The sequence below is a fragment of the Myotis myotis genome, unplaced genomic scaffold, assembly GCF_014108235.1.
Source record: "Myotis myotis isolate mMyoMyo1 unplaced genomic scaffold, mMyoMyo1.p scaffold_m19_p_11, whole genome shotgun sequence".
NCBI lineage: Eukaryota > Metazoa > Chordata > Mammalia > Chiroptera > Vespertilionidae > Myotis > Myotis myotis.
This window is the reverse complement of record NW_023416315.1, coordinates 28,720,151-28,738,893: the sequence shown is the minus strand read 5'-3', so window position 1 is coordinate 28,738,893 and position 18,743 is coordinate 28,720,151. Positions and strand designations below refer to the sequence as shown.

The 18,743-nt window shown below is 36.9% G+C and overlaps 1 protein-coding gene across 6 annotated transcripts in view; it reads left to right on the top strand.

The window, feature by feature from the left end:
* BZW2 (basic leucine zipper and W2 domains 2) overlaps window positions 1-18,743 on the top strand; it is a 52,958-nt gene that overhangs the window by 14,587 nt on the left and 19,628 nt on the right. For 5 of the 6 annotated variants that reach the window (XR_004970874.1, XR_004970877.1, XR_004970876.1 and 2 more), the window contains exons 2-5: window positions 3,500-3,564; window positions 8,034-8,210; window positions 12,569-12,672; window positions 16,095-16,160. Coding sequence is in view for 2 of the 6 variants with exons in the window: in XM_036328001.1 (XP_036183894.1) it covers window positions 3,507-3,564; window positions 8,034-8,210; window positions 12,569-12,672; window positions 16,095-16,160 (405 nt within the window). In the remaining 4 variants the exon portion in view is untranslated. Of the gene's footprint in view, window positions 1-35; window positions 82-3,499; window positions 3,565-8,033; window positions 8,211-12,568; window positions 12,673-16,094; window positions 16,161-18,743 lie in introns of those variants that run through there. The other variant, XM_036328002.1, reaches the window with a different exon arrangement.

Below are 18,743 nucleotides of genomic sequence, written 5' to 3'. Positions count from 1 at the left end.
GAGTGGAAGCTCTACAACTAGGAGGAAAGAGAAAGCATACCGAGACTCAGAGGAGGTGCAATGCTGAAGTAAAATACTAAGGTGCCCAGTGCATGCGGAGCGGGCTGGTGGCTGAGGGCGCGGTTGTCTGTTTCAATCGGGAGGGAGTCTCAGGCTCTGAGCTCCAGTTCCGGGGGAGTCTCTAGGGACCCAGACTCATACAGGAGAAGCGGGATTGTCTGGCATTGCTCAGAACCCTAGGGGAGCTTTCTCTCCGTGGGGCTTGCAGCGATTACTGGGACACTGAGAAGCAGAGCCTCTGAGGGCAAGACTGAGAGCAGCCATAATTGCTAACCCCACCCTGTTGATCCCGTGGGACCCGCCCCACCCAAGCCCAACCGGGAGACTTTTGCTGGATAGCCTCAGGCAAAGGCTAGATTAGCACCTCCCTAGAGATCCAGGAGCCAGGAAGCCCAGAGGTCAGAGTGGGACCATCCAGTTTGTAGCTCCATGGAACCATAAAAGGCATACTCAGGGGGCAGACTCAGTGAGCACCAAAGCCCCATCGAAGCAAGTCTAGCCCCAGAGGGGTATCTCCAGCACAGCTGATTCTCACAGCCAATTGGCCTGGAGGTCAATTCCTCACAGTGATAACTACAACAATCAAGGCTTCACTACAACAAGACTCTGCACAAAGCCCACAAGGGGGTGCACCAAGAGTGTCTACCTCAGGTAATTGGGACACTCAGCACAGAAAGGCACTCTTATCGACACAGCGAAGCATAAAAAATGCCGAGACAAAGAAACAGGACACAAATGACAGAATTGGAGGAAAGCAAACTGTTGGATATAGAGTTCAAAACCACACTTTTAAGGTCTTTAAAGAACTGTCTAGAAGCCGCAGATAAACTTAATAAGGCCCTCGAAAAGACTGGTGAGACCGCCGATAAATGTACTGAGATCTTCAAGAAGACTGGTGAGACCGCCGATAAATGTAGTGAGATCATCAAAAAAATCTAATAAGACCCTCAATGTTGTGATAAAGAACCAACTAGAAATTAAGCATACACTGACTGAAATAAAGAATATTATACAGACTCCCAAGAGCAGACCAGAGCGTCGCAAGAATCAAGTCAAAGATTTGAAATACGAAGAAGCAAAAAACACCCAACCGGAAAAGCAAAATGAAAAAAGAATCCAAAAATGCGAGGATAGTGTAAGGAGCCTCTGGGACAGCTTCAAGTGTACCAACATCAGAATTATAGGGGTGCCAGAAGATGAGAGAGAGCAAGATATTGAAAACCTATTTGAAGAAATAATGACAGAAAACTTCCCCTACCTGGTGAAAGAAAAAGACTTCCAAGTCCAGGAAGCGCAGAGAACCCCAAACAAAAGGAATCCAAAGAGGACCACACCAAGACACATCATAATTAAAATGCCAAGAGCAAAAGACAAAGAATCCTAAAAGCAGCAAGAGAAAGAAACTCAGTTACCTACAAGGGAGTACCCATACGACTGTCAGCTGATTTCTCAACAGAAACTTTGCAGGCCAGAAGGGAGTGGCAAGAAATATTCAAAGTGATGAATACCAAGAACCTACAACCAAGACTACTTTATCCAGCAAAGCTATCATTCAGAAGTGAAGGCCAGATAAAGAGCTTCACAGATAAGAAAAAGCTAAAGGAGTTCATCACCACCAAACCAGTATTATATGAAATGCTGAAAGGTATCCTTTAAGAAGAGGAAGAAGAAGAAAAAGGTAAAGATACAAGCTATGAACAACAAATAACACAACTATCAACAAGTGAATCTAAAAATCAAGGGAATAAATAATCTGATGAACAGTATGAACTGGTGATTGTAATAGAATCAGGGACATAGAAAGGGAATGGACTGACTATTCTTGGTGGGGGAAAGGGGTGGGGGGGTGAGGGAAGAGACTGGACAAAAATCGTGCACCTATGGATGAGGACAGTGGGTGGGGAGTGAGGGCGGAGGGTGGGGTAGGAACTGGGTGGAGGGGAGTTATGGTGGGGAAAAAGAGGAACTAATGTAATAATCTGAACAATAAAGATTTAATTAAAAAAAATAATTTACTTGAATAGTACAAATTTTCTTGATTATTTATAATGGTGTAAGTATTGGAGAAAATCTGGACATTTTCAAGTCATAATTGTTAAACACTTTGAAAGATAATTAAATAATTTGCTTGATATCTTAATTGTTAGTTCTTATAATTTAGGTGATCTAGACATTTTCAGATTGTAATATTTATGCCAGCAAACATTATTTTTTTGCTTTTTTCAAAGCTAATTTAATATATTTTTTAGTTGTGTATTAAATCCAATAAGATAATATAGAATACCCAAATCTCTGCCCTGTGAGGTAAACAAATACAAGACTTTTAGCAGTTTTTGGTATCTTTGATGTTTTGCTTGCATAGAAAAGTAGAATATATATATCACCATTTTAACCAAAAAATTCTGTTTTACACTCTTATTCCACTTGTTTTTTTCCATTAGCAATGCCTTGGCACAGCTCATTTGACAATGTCAGTGTCACAGCTTATGGGACATTATTTAGTAAATCTTACTCTTTACTCAGAATTATTTTAGGTGCTACAGACACACTATAGAGTAAACCTATGAAGTCCCTACCTGCATGGAGGTTACACCCTCAAGGGAGAAATAGACCAGAGGCAAACAGACATGATAAAATGGCAGGGCCTGCTTAGCGCCATGGAGAGAAGGAAGCCTCACTGCACAGGACGCATTTGATTGGGTGTAGAGAGAAAACCAAGGGAATGACCGGGATAGCATCCTTCCCAGAAGAGAGGTGACCACGCTGGCACATTGGAGGAGAAAGGGCAGTGTGGCTGGAGCACAGTGAGTGATGGGAAGACATGTAGATGTAGGAAACATAATCGGAAAGGTACCAGGGCTAATTCCTTCATTTGTAAAACTTCATGAAATTCCATTTGATCATTTGATGGCTTATTATAACTTGTTTAACCAGCCTCATGAGCATTTAAGTTCCCATTTCTTTATGCATCCAACAATGCTCAACTGAATTCTTTCTATACACACACTCACAAAATATATTTACATATTTGTGTGGGTATAAATTCCTAGTACAGAAATTGCTGAACACAGGTTGTGCACATGTAAATATTTATAGGTATTCAACAAATGCTGCCCAGTAGTATTGCATGGAGTTTCTCCCTTATGCCAAAGTTTATGCCTGAGGTTGTTTCCCTTATGTCTTTTGTCAACACTAGATATTATTAAACTTTAAAACTTTTGCTAATTCAGTAGTTAAAATTATCTCATTTTTTAAAGTATATCCAATTTTTTATAAGTATATTTAAGAATAATTGAGCTAATACTTCTTAGAGAAACTTTTTAAAATACAAAACAAATGAGATTAAACATATGCTTATTAGTCCCATTATGCTTAATAGGACCATTTTTATATGAACTGCTTAATTGAATTACATAATCTTTATTTTCTTTGTTTTCAGAAATTTTATGAATAAGCATCAGAAGCCAGTGCTAACAGGCCAGCGGTTCAAAACTCGGAAAAGGGGTAGGTTGTGTTGTGTGTTTGTGTGTGTGTGTGTGGGGGGGGGGGGGGGGGGAATGTATATGTGTAGGTGTGCTTAAAGTTCCAATCAAAATATCAAAGTAGAGAAGATTTAGAATTATATCCTTGTTTCCAGCTAACCTCACTAATTCCTGTCTTTTGAACTCTGGATGGAGAATCTGAAGGTCTGAGATCCAGCCTTAGAATTGCCAGTCATTTAGCTGTTTGATTTTGGACAAGTCATCTAACTTGGCTGAGCTTTGTGTCGTTATCTACAAAATGAGGATAATTATATCTGGTCAGGTTGCCTCACCCTCAAGTGAAGATAATTAACTTTAGTGTTTTGACATCCTCATTTGTATTTGTTTTTTGCTTTCTTTGTTATTTTTTAAAAAGTATAAATAGCAAGGATGCTACAACTAAAGGAAAAGTAAGTTAGGGAAAGAGTTTTTACCTTTTCAGAATTTAGGAAGTCAAATTAAACTTACTGCCCTAAATATCTTTAAAACTCGGGATATTTTCAAGGATCTTTTAAGTGTTTATATTTAATCAGTTTTGCATATTTATGTAGAGATCCTCTTGGATTTAAGAATAATTGAGCTAATACTTGATAGAGAAACTTTTTAAAATACAAAACAAATGAAATTATTGTGTTGACTAACCCTGAGGAAAGTGACTGACAATATTTAAGGAAGTATCATGTACAAAGATAAATGATGGCTGAATATCTTCCTGATTATGAAGCATCATGCCGTTTAGTGGTTATCAGGTGCTACACTGTTGAATTGATTACCCAGAATGTATGCCTTTTGCGTGTTCCATTGAGGTGTTGAGGCAGCACCTGCTGCTGATGTCCCCTTGCAGTGCTGTGTCTGGGTTAGGATAAATGTAGTCATTTAGAAAGTAAAGAAGTCTCAGTACCATTGGTCAATTGGATGAGAAGTGTTTCCAAGAGTCACTAGGTTGCTCTAAGGCTGAATTTAACTGTAAATGCTGCCCCCTGGAAAGCTCCACGCTCCCACTAAACAATGAAAATTTAAAAATGTTTAAAGTAACCAAATGGTTATTTTGTACAGTATTTCTGTTTGCACTCTTCTTCTTTCAATGTGTTTTGTTGTTGTTTGTGTGTTTGTTTTTTAATCACTGGCTCATCCCCATAAACTGTCTAAGTAAAAGCATAGCCTGAGCCACCGCCCTCTACTGAGTCCTCTAACAAAGTGATTTCCCCATTAAAATCTGGAAACTGGTACCAAGACAAGGCACTACAACCAACATGCATTCGTTGTCTTATTGTTTAAAGTAGTCTTGGGCGGATGGGACTATAAAAATCATCATAGTTGATTTCAAAAGGGCTTCATAATTAAGGAACAATATAGTCCAGAAACCTAATTACAGTTAAGGTGTTGTTGGGCCTGGTAATGTGATAATATTTAATATATGCCCTACTGTGAGGTGCAGAAAGGTTTGCCACGTCCTGCCCACAGAGGAACCGTGTTAATCTCAGACTGGATCTCCAGCTCTAGCAGCTTTATTAGTGACACTGATTCACACACGGTAACAGCACCAAAGCCAAGAGCCAGCCCAAGAATGTGTTGCACAACAGCAGACATGATTCCACAAGCAAGCTGGTCTTGCAGTCTTTGAAACCGGAAAGGTCCTCTAATTCTGAGCTGGTTTGCCTCTGATTCATTCGGTCGGCGAGATCGTGCCTGAGCCTTATTGCTGCTGGAGCACTCAGAGCCCCGCAGTCTATTGTATATCGTTGCTCAGTTGATCTGGATTTATAGGCTCAGGTCTGCCGGGGATTTAAGCAGCACTTGAGCCATTTCGTGCCAGACTGCGGACAGGAGAAAAATAGAGTCAACCTCATTTTATATTCTTTGTAACAGTGAATTGCCTCCTGACGGTTTATAGTGCTCTGGCTTTTCTTTTGCTATTGTGACGGGGCCGACTTCAGATAAGTGGTTGGCAGTTTTGTTAAGCTGAGGAAAAATCTACTGAGGCTGTTTCAAGGTCATTTTGATAGGCTGTCTTCTGAAAATCTGTCTTCCGTTCGAAATTAGTTCCTGGCAAAGCTAATGCTCTTCCGTGTACAAGTTGGTACCAAAAAACTGTATTTCTTATTACTGAACATCAAAATTCAACATTATGGCAGGACGCATCATATAGAGCTCCTTTCAGGCTGTCTTTTCCTTTATGAAATATGCATAACTAATTTTCTCCAAAGAAGTTATGTTTTCCATTGTGGTTTGTGGGAATCTAAAAAGATGAAAATTTCTCCTCTGAACCACTGTTATGCTTAGCTAAATGAAATATTCAATGACTGAAATGACCTCCCTGAAAATTTTGTAGAGAAATTGGATTAAAATGAATGAAAATAGGAGACAAAATAAATGACCCAATTGCAGGCATCCAGAGTGACCACAATCTGAGGTTTCTCCCTGAGCCTTTACACCTGTGCTAATGGTTTTACATTACTCAGCTTTACAATAAGTAGTGGGAGCAACTAATCAAGTAAAGCTTTAAATGTGCAAATATATATGTGTGTGTATGATTAGAAAATTCATGACAGTTATTCACTTACCACAGAGAGGGATGTAGGTTATGTTGTTTATCACTTAATTATCAACAGGTTGAAAAAATGCTATATTAACCAATTACCATAATTCCCCGAGAAAGCAATGCATCTAGATAACTTACAGGCATATTTGAGTGTCAGAAATAGGCTCATTTCTCCATGTCAGCTTAAGGGTTATTCTGATTAACTCCTCCGTGTCTCACTTGTGATTCACCAACATAGTATAAATTTGAGGCCCTAATTATATGTTCCCACTTGGAGGGAGATTTGACCTGCCAAATGGAAACTCCAGGAAGCAATGGCATATTTTTGTTAGGATTTGTTAGCCTGTCCTCAAATTAAATGTGTAATATACTATTATCTCAGATGGAAAAGAACCTTTTGGTAAAATGTCTTATTTCCTCAAACTTCCATCCATGTTCTTGCCATGCTCCTGTACAAGAAGTTTGTATTCCTCTGCATGGACACTTATCTTAGCAGGTGGGAATTTGTTTTCCAGTCTACAAAAGAATTATTAATCCCATCATGCCTCATGACTTTTCAAGATTCCCAAGCTGTAAGTGATCATTTTGACCTAATTACTTGCTGTTGAGAATCTCTGGCCATGGTATGCTATCTTCCTCCTCTTGCTTCTCCCCTTCCTTGGCAGATCTTTGGAAAATATAACTGGAGGATGAAAGCTCTTACAAAAAGCTTTTCAGTTGTCTCTTAGATTCAAAACAAAGTCCTCAGCATGAATCCGTGGCATCGTCTGGGTTTTACCTTATTAACCAACTTATATTTTCCAATGCCTTGAATTTATAATTTTTGATCATCAAAGTCTATTCTGCCACCTGCGTCAACATCTTAGCAGGTTGAGTGTCATTGTAGGGATGGCCTCAATTGATTTTGGAAGCTGGTCATAAGACTTCATAAACAGCCCTTGGTCTTTGGGCTTCTTTATTTCTTGTGATCTTTACTGCTCATTTCTCATATTTCAGGAAAAGAGACCTTTTCTCTGTGAGGAGAGGAAAATTACCCTTTAGCTGGACCCTGAGTAAGGGATGCAGTTTTCTTTCCTTGCCCATGAATTCCACCTACTCAGAGTCAGTTAGTAATCCACCCACTACTCCAGCACCTCATAATCTGCCTCTAGAGTTCCCATTCTCTCCCTTCCCGTTTAAAAAATTATATTTTTTTCTGTAGTCAATATTTGCATGTTCTTAGTTGCATAATGTTTTGCTTATAGCATAAAAGGACCTTTATTTCTTGTTCATGAGGAATATTATTCAAGTTCATTTACATCTGACTATGATATCTTACACCGCTTGAAGCTGACTGGTACTGGGAATGCCGTTCTTCTCTGGTTCTGAGGCTGTGGTGTTAACCCCTTATGAAACCAGTAAATCTCTTAATACAAACCACTAGGAATTCTAACATCATTATATTGAAGGAATTTTACATTATGCTATTGAAAAACGCTCTCCCAGCATTCTTCTTTATTTTCTTTATTTTGTTTTTTATATATAGTCTTCTTTATTTTTAGGTGCTTTTCCCTGGATCTTTTTTTTCTTTTTCTGTCTCAGATAAAACAAAATTTTAAGTTTTGAATGTTATACTCTATTTTTTCTCAGATAGTTAGGGTTAGTGAATTACATTGGCCCATTCTATGAATGAAACAAATGATCAATCATCATTTTTTTATGTATTAGAGTTACAAATTTTTGTGCCCTTTTTAAACAGAAATAAATTGCTTGAATAAGTGTTTGAACAAGGGGTTTTAGAACGTAGAAATCTAGTAGAAAAACTTAATTGCACTTGAATTTTTAAATACAATATCAAACATAGTATGGTTGCATTTGGGAATGTAATATGTAAATAAAGGAATAATTTTATAACTTTTTTTTTATTTGAGATGAAAAAGAGAAATTCGAACCCACAGTCTTCAGGGATACACTTGTCCAGGGGCTTAATGAAGCTGGTGATGACCTTGAAGCTGTAGCCAAGTTTCTGGACTCTACAGGCTCAAGACTAGATTATCGTCGCTATGCAGACACACTCTTCGATATCCTGGTAGCTGGCAGTATGCTTGGTAAGCCTGCATTATAGCATCTTCTTGTAGTGTATCTACTTTTAATTCTATTGAAATATTTTTTTACAAGATAGAATTTTTTTAAGTTTACATTTGTGGGAGTCTCACCAATTTTTATCTAGATTACAATTTGGAATAGTATTAATGTGGCTGTGAAATGATTAGTAATTTAAAAAGGCATAGAATTGAGGCTTTTTTGTTGACATTAAAAATGGCTTTAGGTAGAAGCCAACTTTCCCATGTGTTCCTAATCCTTAAATGTTTCTGGAGCATTTAACACAGGAAGAATAATTTCTGCAGTATATTAGAACTTTGTATATGTCATCTAGATCCTTCCAGTATGTTTATTTAATCCCCATTACCATGCCAACTTTTCTTTTGAGCCCACTTTTTTTTTGGGGGGGGGGGGGCGGGGGTGCAATAAAATGTAACTGTCAACAAATTTCAAAAATAATTGCTAGTGTTTCTCTAAATGCCATTTCATCCATAAATAAAATATCGAAGAAATATAGTTTAAATCTAGTTTTTAAAACATCTTTATAACTGAGTTTATAGCTGAAAGGATTAAAGAGAGATTTTCAAAGTATTAAAGATAAGTAGAAAAGGAAAATAAAAACTTACCTAATAGAGCAGAGGCGTCAGGGAAGAAGGCTGCAGAAGTCTATTTTAGTGACATAGTGTCTTTATCTAAATGTTTATTAGGTATCATAACCACCCTTTGTTTCTTTCATAGTTATTCTTAGTAAGAACTTAGTTTTGATCATTGGTTTCTGTAGTAGCCATAAATCACTGGAGTGGTCAAATTCCCTAGGCCAGCGATTTTCAACTGCCATAGGAACATTTGCAGATGTGTGGAAGTGATTTGGTTGCTATGTAGACTTAGGAGTGGAGGTCATGTATGCTTCCTACTTTACCATACAAAGGACAGTCAATAAAATGAGAAATTGCGCTGCCCTACCCACTGTAGTGCCTTTCATTGAAAAACACTGCTTAAGCCAGCCTACTGTAAGACAAGTATATACGTTTCTCCATTCTGAAGTAGACTCACCCTTTAATTTCTCCCTCTGAGCTCATGTATTTATTACAGTATTTGCCCCATTTACTACAGGCCCCTTTTTGATCTGTACTGATGGTTTTCACTGCATAACAAATTAATTTTGTTGTTATTGTTTATAAATTATCTCACATCATCACTGTAGGTAATTCAAGTCCACACATAAAAGCTGCTATAGGTAGTGTTCAAACCCAGAGGTGACAATTTTTAATATTTTGCTTAATTCCCTTCTCTACCTAAATACACAAACTTTTGAGAATGGATTAGTATACAAATACGATACAGTATATGTTATTTTGTATTTACTCTGCAATATGTTACTGCCTTTTATGTCCATGAGTGTTATTTTGGATGATTCTAAAGAGAATTAAAACCCTACTGATTTTTAAGAATATTCAACTCCTTTCCGATTTTCATTATTATAAACAACAATGTAATCAGTATCTGTTTACACATATTTGTGCTTTTATTTGGTCACATCTTTATGTACTTAGCAAGGGAGTAATGAATTGATGGATGGAAATATCTATGTCTGTCTATGTCTATCAAACTCTCTGAGAGAGAGAAAATTAGCCCAAAAAAGGAATGTCAACGTTTTATCAAAAATCATATGTTCCTAGCCCTGGCCAGGCAGCTCAGTTGGTTGGAGCATTGTCTTGATGTGCCAAGGTTGCAGTTTCAATCCCTCATCAGGACACATACAAGAATCAACCAATGAATGCATAAATAGGTGGAACAACAAATCAATAAATGAAAAAAATCCTGTGTTCCTATTTACCTACACCTTTAGCAATGTTAGGTACTCTCAATTTTATCAGGTTTTTGGATTTTTGTCCGGTGATACATATTTTCATTTAAGAGTTTTAAATTAATTATGAAGCTGAATATTTTCTGATATGTTTATTGTTTTTTTGTGTTTCATTCATTGTGATATACTTTTATTGACACACTGGTAAATTCCATGCAAATATATAGTCTTCAGCAAAATTTGGTTCTTGCCAAAGCGACACATGACTTCATTAGTCAATGATATGGACCCTTTTCCAGTCTCTGCGCCTCCTGGCAGCATCGTTGACCCTTTGTTGTGCTTGAAATGTTTTATGTTTTTCCCTTACATGAACCATTTAGACTTTCTCCAACATCTGGATGTCACTTCTTACATGACTCCTGGGTTTCTGTACTTACTCTCCCCACATATGTATTAAATTATCTATATGCTTTGCATTGATCATCTCAATGCTTCATTTACCATGTGTATAATGATAATCAGCAAATTTACATCTGCAGGCCAGGGTTCACTCCTTCATGCCTCATCCATACATCCGAGAAGAGGGTAGAGCACAATGTTTGGTACAACTATGAGCACAGGCCCTACACCCCTGGATGTCTACTGACGCCAGACCTATGATGTAATGACTGAAGCCAGTCAGGTGCATTCTTTTTATATAAACACTTTGTTTACTTATCAACTATGTGAGAATTTTCTTCCCACCCACAAAAATATTTACCTTCTCCCATTGTTCTTAGAGCAACATTTCCTTGGTATTTCAATTCTACCCTTTGAAGAATAGATATAAGAAATAGTTCACTGGTTTTACTTCTACTTTGAGAAAAACAGCAAGCTTACCAAAATCTTTAGAAATAGCAATTAATACTTGGTCCCAATATCAGGGAAAATAATATTTAATGTTGCAATATTAATGTGTAACAAATGTTTTGTAAAAGAATGCAATTTTAAAAAATTGCCACTTTAAAAAAAAAAGACTGTAGTTTCAAAATCAGGCATTTCTGTTATGTAACTTCCACCAAGTTGGAATTATTAGTGCAGGATTGTTAGGAGATTATCATCTTAATAAAATGTTGGTCCAGGTGGTTGAATTCATTACAGAGAGCTAATTAAATCTTATGCATAATTATTTGAATGAAAATAGACTCTTGAAGGAGCTGACTTTTCTAAAAACTAATTTACTTATAAAACTGTATGCTGAGGTTAAGAAAAAGTTGGCTTTGGCTATGTGTAGACCTTTTCATCCAAAGATTTGAAATCACAAATTAAATCAAGGCATTTATACACTTAAACAAAGTGGCGGTAGAAGTATGTAATCTATAAATATTTGTTGAGTGTATAAAAGATAGTAATCTAACTTGGCTTACTCAAACTTTCTACTCTAATTAAAGTGAAGTAGAATCAGGAAACAGAAATACCTGCTGTTCTCCTTCTGTTCTTCTAATCAACCCATGTTTTAATGGCCACCGTTAAAACTTGCAGGAGGAGACGTGCACTGTGGAAAGTTGAGTCGTAGAAAAATGGCATTCTTTTGTTCTAGTCCATTTATTTTATGACACCATATCAGCCATGGGAAAAAGAAGAGGAGAGGGAATAAAGCACACTCGTGCCTTGCCAATGCAGCTACAGAGTGACCAAATACAGATGGCAAGGAGTCAGAGCGTGCACTGCCCAACCCTGCATGGAAAACTGGATTAGTGGAGGAGGGAACAGTTTTATTACCTACTCCCGTGGAAACCAACAAGACCTATACTATAAAAGCCAGGTGTGGTCAATGCCTGTGTTGGTGAACTAGAGTCCGACAAAATATTATCAAGAGTGAAAAGTGGACAGTGTCCTGGTATGGGAAACATCAGGAATTGCATTGAGAACAATTAAGTTCAGTGAATAAATATTATTGCTTAGCTGCCATGATTAAGGATATAGTTGGGAAAGACCATACTTATAGTGATAGAATCTAGTGAAGGCAAGAATGTAGAACAACAATCTCATATACGTGGTGGGAGTTTAAAATGGAGCAACCAATTTGCATTGTATTAGAGCAGTGGTTCTCAACCTCCCTAATGCTGCAACCCTTTAATACAGTTCCTCATGTTGTGGTGACCCCCAACCATAAAATTATTTTCGTTGCTACTTCATAACTGTAATTTTGCTACTGTTATGAATCGTAATGTAAATATCTGATATGCAGGATGTATTTTCAGTGTTATAAATTGAACATAATTAAAGCATAGTGATTAATCACAAAAACAATATGTAATTATATATGTATTTTCCGATGGTCTTAGGCGACCCCTGTGAAGGAAGGGTCGTTTGACCCCCAAAGGGGTCGCAACCCACAGGTTGAGAACCACTGTATTAGAGGAACATAAACAAATAGATAAGAACATTTGTATTGCTCTGTATGCCCATCACTCTATGAAATGTTATGTTACTCTTAGAGTTGACATCTACTTTTATTGTTTCCCTCGAGGTGCAGGGTTGATCTGTTCTGCCCATTACCTTTCTCTTTTTTAGCCCCTGGAGGGACACGCATAGATGATGGTGACAAGACCAAGATGACCAACCACTGTGTGTTTTCAGCAAAAGAAGATCATGAAACCATCCGAAACCATGCTCAGGTAGAGCCTATCATGTTTTGTTAGAAGGGAAACATTTGAACAGGATTCAGGGAAATATTAGGTTCAGGGATTCTATAGGCCACTTTTTAAATAGGAATAGTTTATAGCTTATAACATTGAGAGATACTCAGTTCTTGTAATGGGCATCAAAATATTAAGAAGGTCGAGATTTATACCTCTCACCTGTAAGGGAAGTGGGGAATTGAATAGTCATATATTTTCTAGTGAGAGTATAAATTAGACCAACGTTTAAGGAGAGCAATTTGGTAGTATCTTTCAAAACTAAAACTATATATTTTTTTGACCCAGGAATTCCACTTCTAGTATGCATACAGTGTTCATTATCATAGTGTTGCTTATAAAAATCTCAAGGGATTAAAAACAGTGTAATAGTGGACCAATAGAGTATAATTAAGTAAAGTTTGGTAATTCATATTAAGAGACTATCATGTACCTGTTAGAAAAGGAAGAGTAAGAAGATATTTGTGATACATAAAACCTATTAAGGATTCATATCCAGATTAAATAAGGAACTGCAAGTCAGTAAGAAAAAGATAAGCAGCCTATTAGGAAAAGACACCTAGGCATTTCAAAGAAGAGGAAATACAATTCCCCCAAAAAACAGATGAAGACAAATTCATTGAAATTATGAAATATCCTTCTGCATTCATTAGATTGGTGAAAAAGTTAAGTCTTTAGGCCCTACTGAGGGTCAGGAAGTGGCAAGAATGTGAGAAATGCCGAAACCGGTTTGGGTCGGTGGATAGAGCGTCGGCCTGCGGACTGAAAGGTCCCAGGTTCGATTCCGGTCAAGGGCATATACGTTGGTTGCGGGCACATCCCTAGTGGGGGATGTGCAGGAGGCAGCTGATCGATGTTTCTCTCTCATCGATGTTTCTAACTCTCTATCTCTCTCCCTTCCTCTCTGTAAAAAATCAATAAAATATATTTTAAAAAAAAAAGAATGTGAGAAACAACATTATCGTCTAAAGCTGAAGACAGCATGATTAGCCACTTAGAATTGGTGTGTTCCTATTCTGATTCTATCTTGGACCCTTCTTAAAAGTCACTTCTTATTTCCAACTATATGTTGTGGTTGAGTCCAAGATCACCCAAGTCTTGTTATACACATTTCAATATATTCATGAAAAAGGCCATAGGACTTACTGACAACTAAGTGACTGGATTTCAGATGCTTAGAAACTGTCTTTACTTTGGTTATTAAAATGTGAAAGCCAACTAATATGAGATATGTGGCCACTAAGAATTTTAACTTCAAAAAATTATTCCAATCTCATGGCATTTTAGCAAAGGTATTTGTTTCCTTTTTATATATAAGAAATATGTAACAGACAACTTAAAAATAGTTTTAAGGATTGAGTGGGCCCTGGCCAGTTTTGTTAAGTGGTTAGAGCGTCAGCCCTTGGACCAAAGGGTTGTGGGTTTGATTCCCCATCAATGGCACATAACTGGGTTGCAGACTCGATCCCTGGTCCAGGTCGGGGTGCCAACAGGAGGCAACCAATTGAAATGTCTCTCTTGCATCAATGTTTATCTCTCTGTCCGCCCCCCTCCCTTCCTTTCACTCTTTCTAAAAAAATCAATGGAAAAAGTAAAATATCCTTAAGTGAGATTAAAAAAATCTTTGTTTCTCCTCTGTGTGTAAATTGCCTACAGAGCCCTGAGCAGGTGTGTACTGAAGCAAATGTATTCAATTCAAAAACCGGACTTTTATATTTCCCACTCAGCCTTTGGTTTATCAAATAAGTATAGTTCACTAAGGACCAGAATTTCTGAATTCTGTTCCTGCTCTCATACTTAATAGCAGTTCCTGGATCTGCCTAATATCACGTTAATGCCCACCTTATCTTCCTCACAGAACTTTTGTTAGAATTAAATTCATGCAAGTCACAAGGTGTATTATTTGCTAATTGAGTTCCACTGGGAAAGAAAGATAAGAAGGCCTGAAAGAAAAATCATACTCCTCAATCCCATGCCTGGGCCATTATTCTTTCCCCATAAAGGGCAGCACTGTAATATTTACTCTTGGATCCTGTCTTGACTGTATTATTATGGAATAAACACTGGAAGTTTTAGATGAAAATATATTATGTGGATATAAGAGAAAGGAATTAGATGCAGGAATCATTTTCACAGTTATCAAAATCCTATATAATAAAAAGCTAATATGCAAATTGTCTCCTTGACCGGGAGTTCAATCAGGGGCAGGGCCACTGGCCAACCACCTGCAGCCCCTCCTCCTGGCCGGCCCAGGACAAGCCGGCCGGACCCCACCCGTGCACGAATTCGTGCACTGGGCCTTTAGTAGTATTTATAAAACCCTACTTAAATAGAGCATTGTATAGTCTTATTGAGCTGTTATAGCTATATAAGATTGGGTGACTTAAAGAACAGAATTTTATTGCTCAGTTTGGAAGGCTGGGAAGTTCAAGGTGCTAGCTGATTTGCTTTCTAGGGAGGTGTTCTTTCTGGCTCTTATAAGTCCTATCAGATTAGGGCCAAGCCCTTAGGACTTCATTTAACCACCTCCTGAAGTCCCTATGTCCAAATGCAGTCACAACTAAGAGTTAGAACTTCAACATATGAGTTTGAGGAGAACACAAACATTCAGTCCAATAACAAGCATCACTCCACTTAAAAAACAGTCTAGAATTCCACTGACACAGTTACATACCCTGTCGGAGAGTTCTAACTGGATTGTGGTGGTCAGTAATCCTTTTTTGCCATTAAGTAAAAACAATTTTGCTCATCTGCTAAAAACATGTTTGTGTCTACATAGAGTATAAGCTCCCCTGATCTCTGATCTCCTTGCCAGCATACCTACCATCTATGTGATGATATATGTAACCCCCTTCATTCAGGGTTGCTATTTTACTTAAAAATAGTTGTATTTATATTTCCCAATTTGTTCAAATACTGGATTTCATAACAAATTCCTACAGGATATTTTTAAACACATTCTTCAGATTGTACTCTATTGCCTATGACTTACGGAATTTCAAGGAAATACTTTTATTTGTTTTTATAGCTTAATTTGTACTAAAGGGATGGCAGGTGACATGTTAATCCCACATGGACTGCACATTTCAGTTATTTCAATCTCTGCATCTCACCGTTTTAAAATTTATTTTCTTTTTCATCAAAGTTATTTTTGGTTGCTCACCTGTTATGTTCTTCAATGAATTTATTTTATTTAACATGTACATTTTGATGCTGTTTTTCCCCCTAGGCCAGTATAACTCCTTTGAAATGCTTATAGTTCTCATATCACAGCATGAGTATGTTTAAATACACATTTTTTATTGTAGATCTATGTTGTGGTTTGAGTGAGTTTCTACACCTCCTCCTATTGCCTTTTAAAATTGTTTGCAAAATATTGAATGGTTCTCTTTTATGTTTAGGTCTTCAATAAACTCATCAGGAGATATAAGTATTTGGAAAAGGCTTTTGAGGATGCAATGAAAAAGGTAAAAATTCAAATGTAATGTCTTATTTGTTTAAGTTTTTTTATTAAATGTTTGTTGAATGAATGAATGGCTATAACAAATCATTAGCTAATACCTATAGGAAGAAATACATGATTAGCCTAGATTTTTCATGCATATTTAATATAAGCATGTTTTGTTCAATAGGAAGTTTTATAGAATATGATCTCTGGCCTTACAGAGCTTAAAATAAAAAACAGAAATATGCAAGAAAAAGAAATATATCCAGGGAGGAATCAAGATAAGGTGATATAATTAGTTGAAGTATATGAAATAGCACTGCACAGCAGCTAATACTCAGTAAATTTCTTAAATTTAAAAAATACGCTTTAGCAAAAGGGATAAAACACATTTTGGAGATAATGTATAGGAGTAAATCTCAGTGATTTTTCTCATCTGCAAAATAGCTGTAACAAGAGTGCAAACCTTATGGTAATTGTGGGAATAAATGATATCTATATATATAAAAGCCCAAGCGACCTGCCAACCGTCCAGTAGCTATGACGTGCACTGACCACCAGGGGGCAGACACTCGACACAGGAGCTGCCAAGTGACAGCAACTTTGCAGAGCGCCCTCTCACACTCCGGGACCCCTCGGGGGATGTCAGACTGCCGGTTTTGGCCTGATTCCTGCAGGCCAGGCTGAGGGACCCCACCGGTGCACGAATCCATGTACTGGGCCTCTAGTACAGTGATGGCGAACCTTTTGAGCTCGGTGTGTCAGCATTTTGAAAAACCCTAACTTAACTCTGGTGCCGTGTCACATATAGAAATTTTTTGATATTTGCAACCATAGTAAAACAAAGACTTTTATTTCTGATATTTATTTTATATATTTAAATGCCATTTAGCAAAGAAAAATCAACCAAAAAAATGAGTTCGCGTGTCACCTCTGACACGTGTGTCATAGGTTCACCATCACGGCTCTAGTAACATATAAAGTACTTAACATAGTGACTGGCCTCCAGTGAGTAGTGAAATAATAGTAGCACCTTATTAAAAAGTCCTCTTTTTCAGTAATTGCAGCATGTTCCCTCTTCCAATTTGTAGTTCCTCTGTGTTTATATGTAGCAGTCACCATATTAACTTGTTACAAATTTGTATGTTTCTTTGCCATTGTTTCCAGTTTTAGACATCTGCCTAAATTATAAAGGAACCATAACATCTATTTTGCTATTTACTTAAACATTTGGGCTGTAAAATCCTTTTTTTTTAAAATTAACATCCTCAATGACCCAACTTTCTATTTATGAGTCCTTCAGCAAGGATACCTAAAACTATATGCTTAAAGGTGTTCATCACAGTATTGAGGAATTACCTAAATGTGCATTGGTGGGCATCTGATTATGGTAACTCTATACAGGGGCATACTATGCAGTATTTCAAAGAATGAGGCGTAGCCACATGAATTGATTGGAGAAAATGTACATGATAGATTGATAAATGAAATAGCAAGGTGCAGAGCAACCATTGGAACTAGTTTAACCTTGGCAAATCACTTAATTTTTTGTGCCTGTTTCCCTTTCTGTAAAGTAAAGATCAAGGCTGTTGTAGATATTAATACACATAAACTGTTCAGAAGAGTAGCTAGTCCACTCTACTAGTTTTAGTTATTATCAATGTACAGTTCAGTAAAAGCAACCTGTATTATACATAGTTATTTGTAATATGCAGACATTCAGAGTTAATGTGAATTCTAAAGGAGTATGAATAGAGAAGAGGTTTTTTACATTTTTATGTTATTCTTTGTTAGATCTTATTCTACTGGCAGTATTACTCTTTTAATATGAAAAATTTAAATGGAAAGGCATGTGATCCATTATATTGCTAGATGCTTAGAAAAATGAGTGCTTGATTAAGTAAAGAAATGAATGTGATGAAAAAATGATGTAAAGCATTCAGATAAATTAAACATCTTACTGCTTTGTCTAATAATATCACTCATGTTTTTACTTACCTTAGCTCATTTCAGCCGTGAAAACTTCCTTAATTATTTCATTCATGTAATGAATATGCTTTCAAGAATGATTTATATTTCACAGTATTCTATTTTTTAATAAAAATGCTACTGCAATATATGCAGCATGTGAATCTAATGTTGATTAATAGAATTGAGCAATGTGAATATTAATTTTAAAAGAATGATCTAACTTTTGCACCATTTTGTTGTAATGGAATATTTTTAATGAATATAGGTATATTAATGTCTTTAAACAAGTAGTGTTAACATTTTTATTTTGGAAGCCATTTTACATTAGTCACTTGGATCCTACTCAAGATGGATCTAGAGTGTCTGTGATTTTGTCAGTGTTTATCCTGCCCATTTCCGGTGCTCCCTGGAGCTTTAACCATTCGTGCTCTCATCCCTCACTCCTGTTTTCTTGTGAACTTAGAAGGTGACTTCATTTTAATTCAACACTTGAACTGGCATAAATTGAGGTGAAATGTATTGGTTTGATTCCATTTCTGCCACTTATTCACAATATAAATATTTGGAGAGTCACATAACCTTTTTGTAATGTAATAATCCTTTAACTGTGAGGGATAGTAAATTAATATTGCCA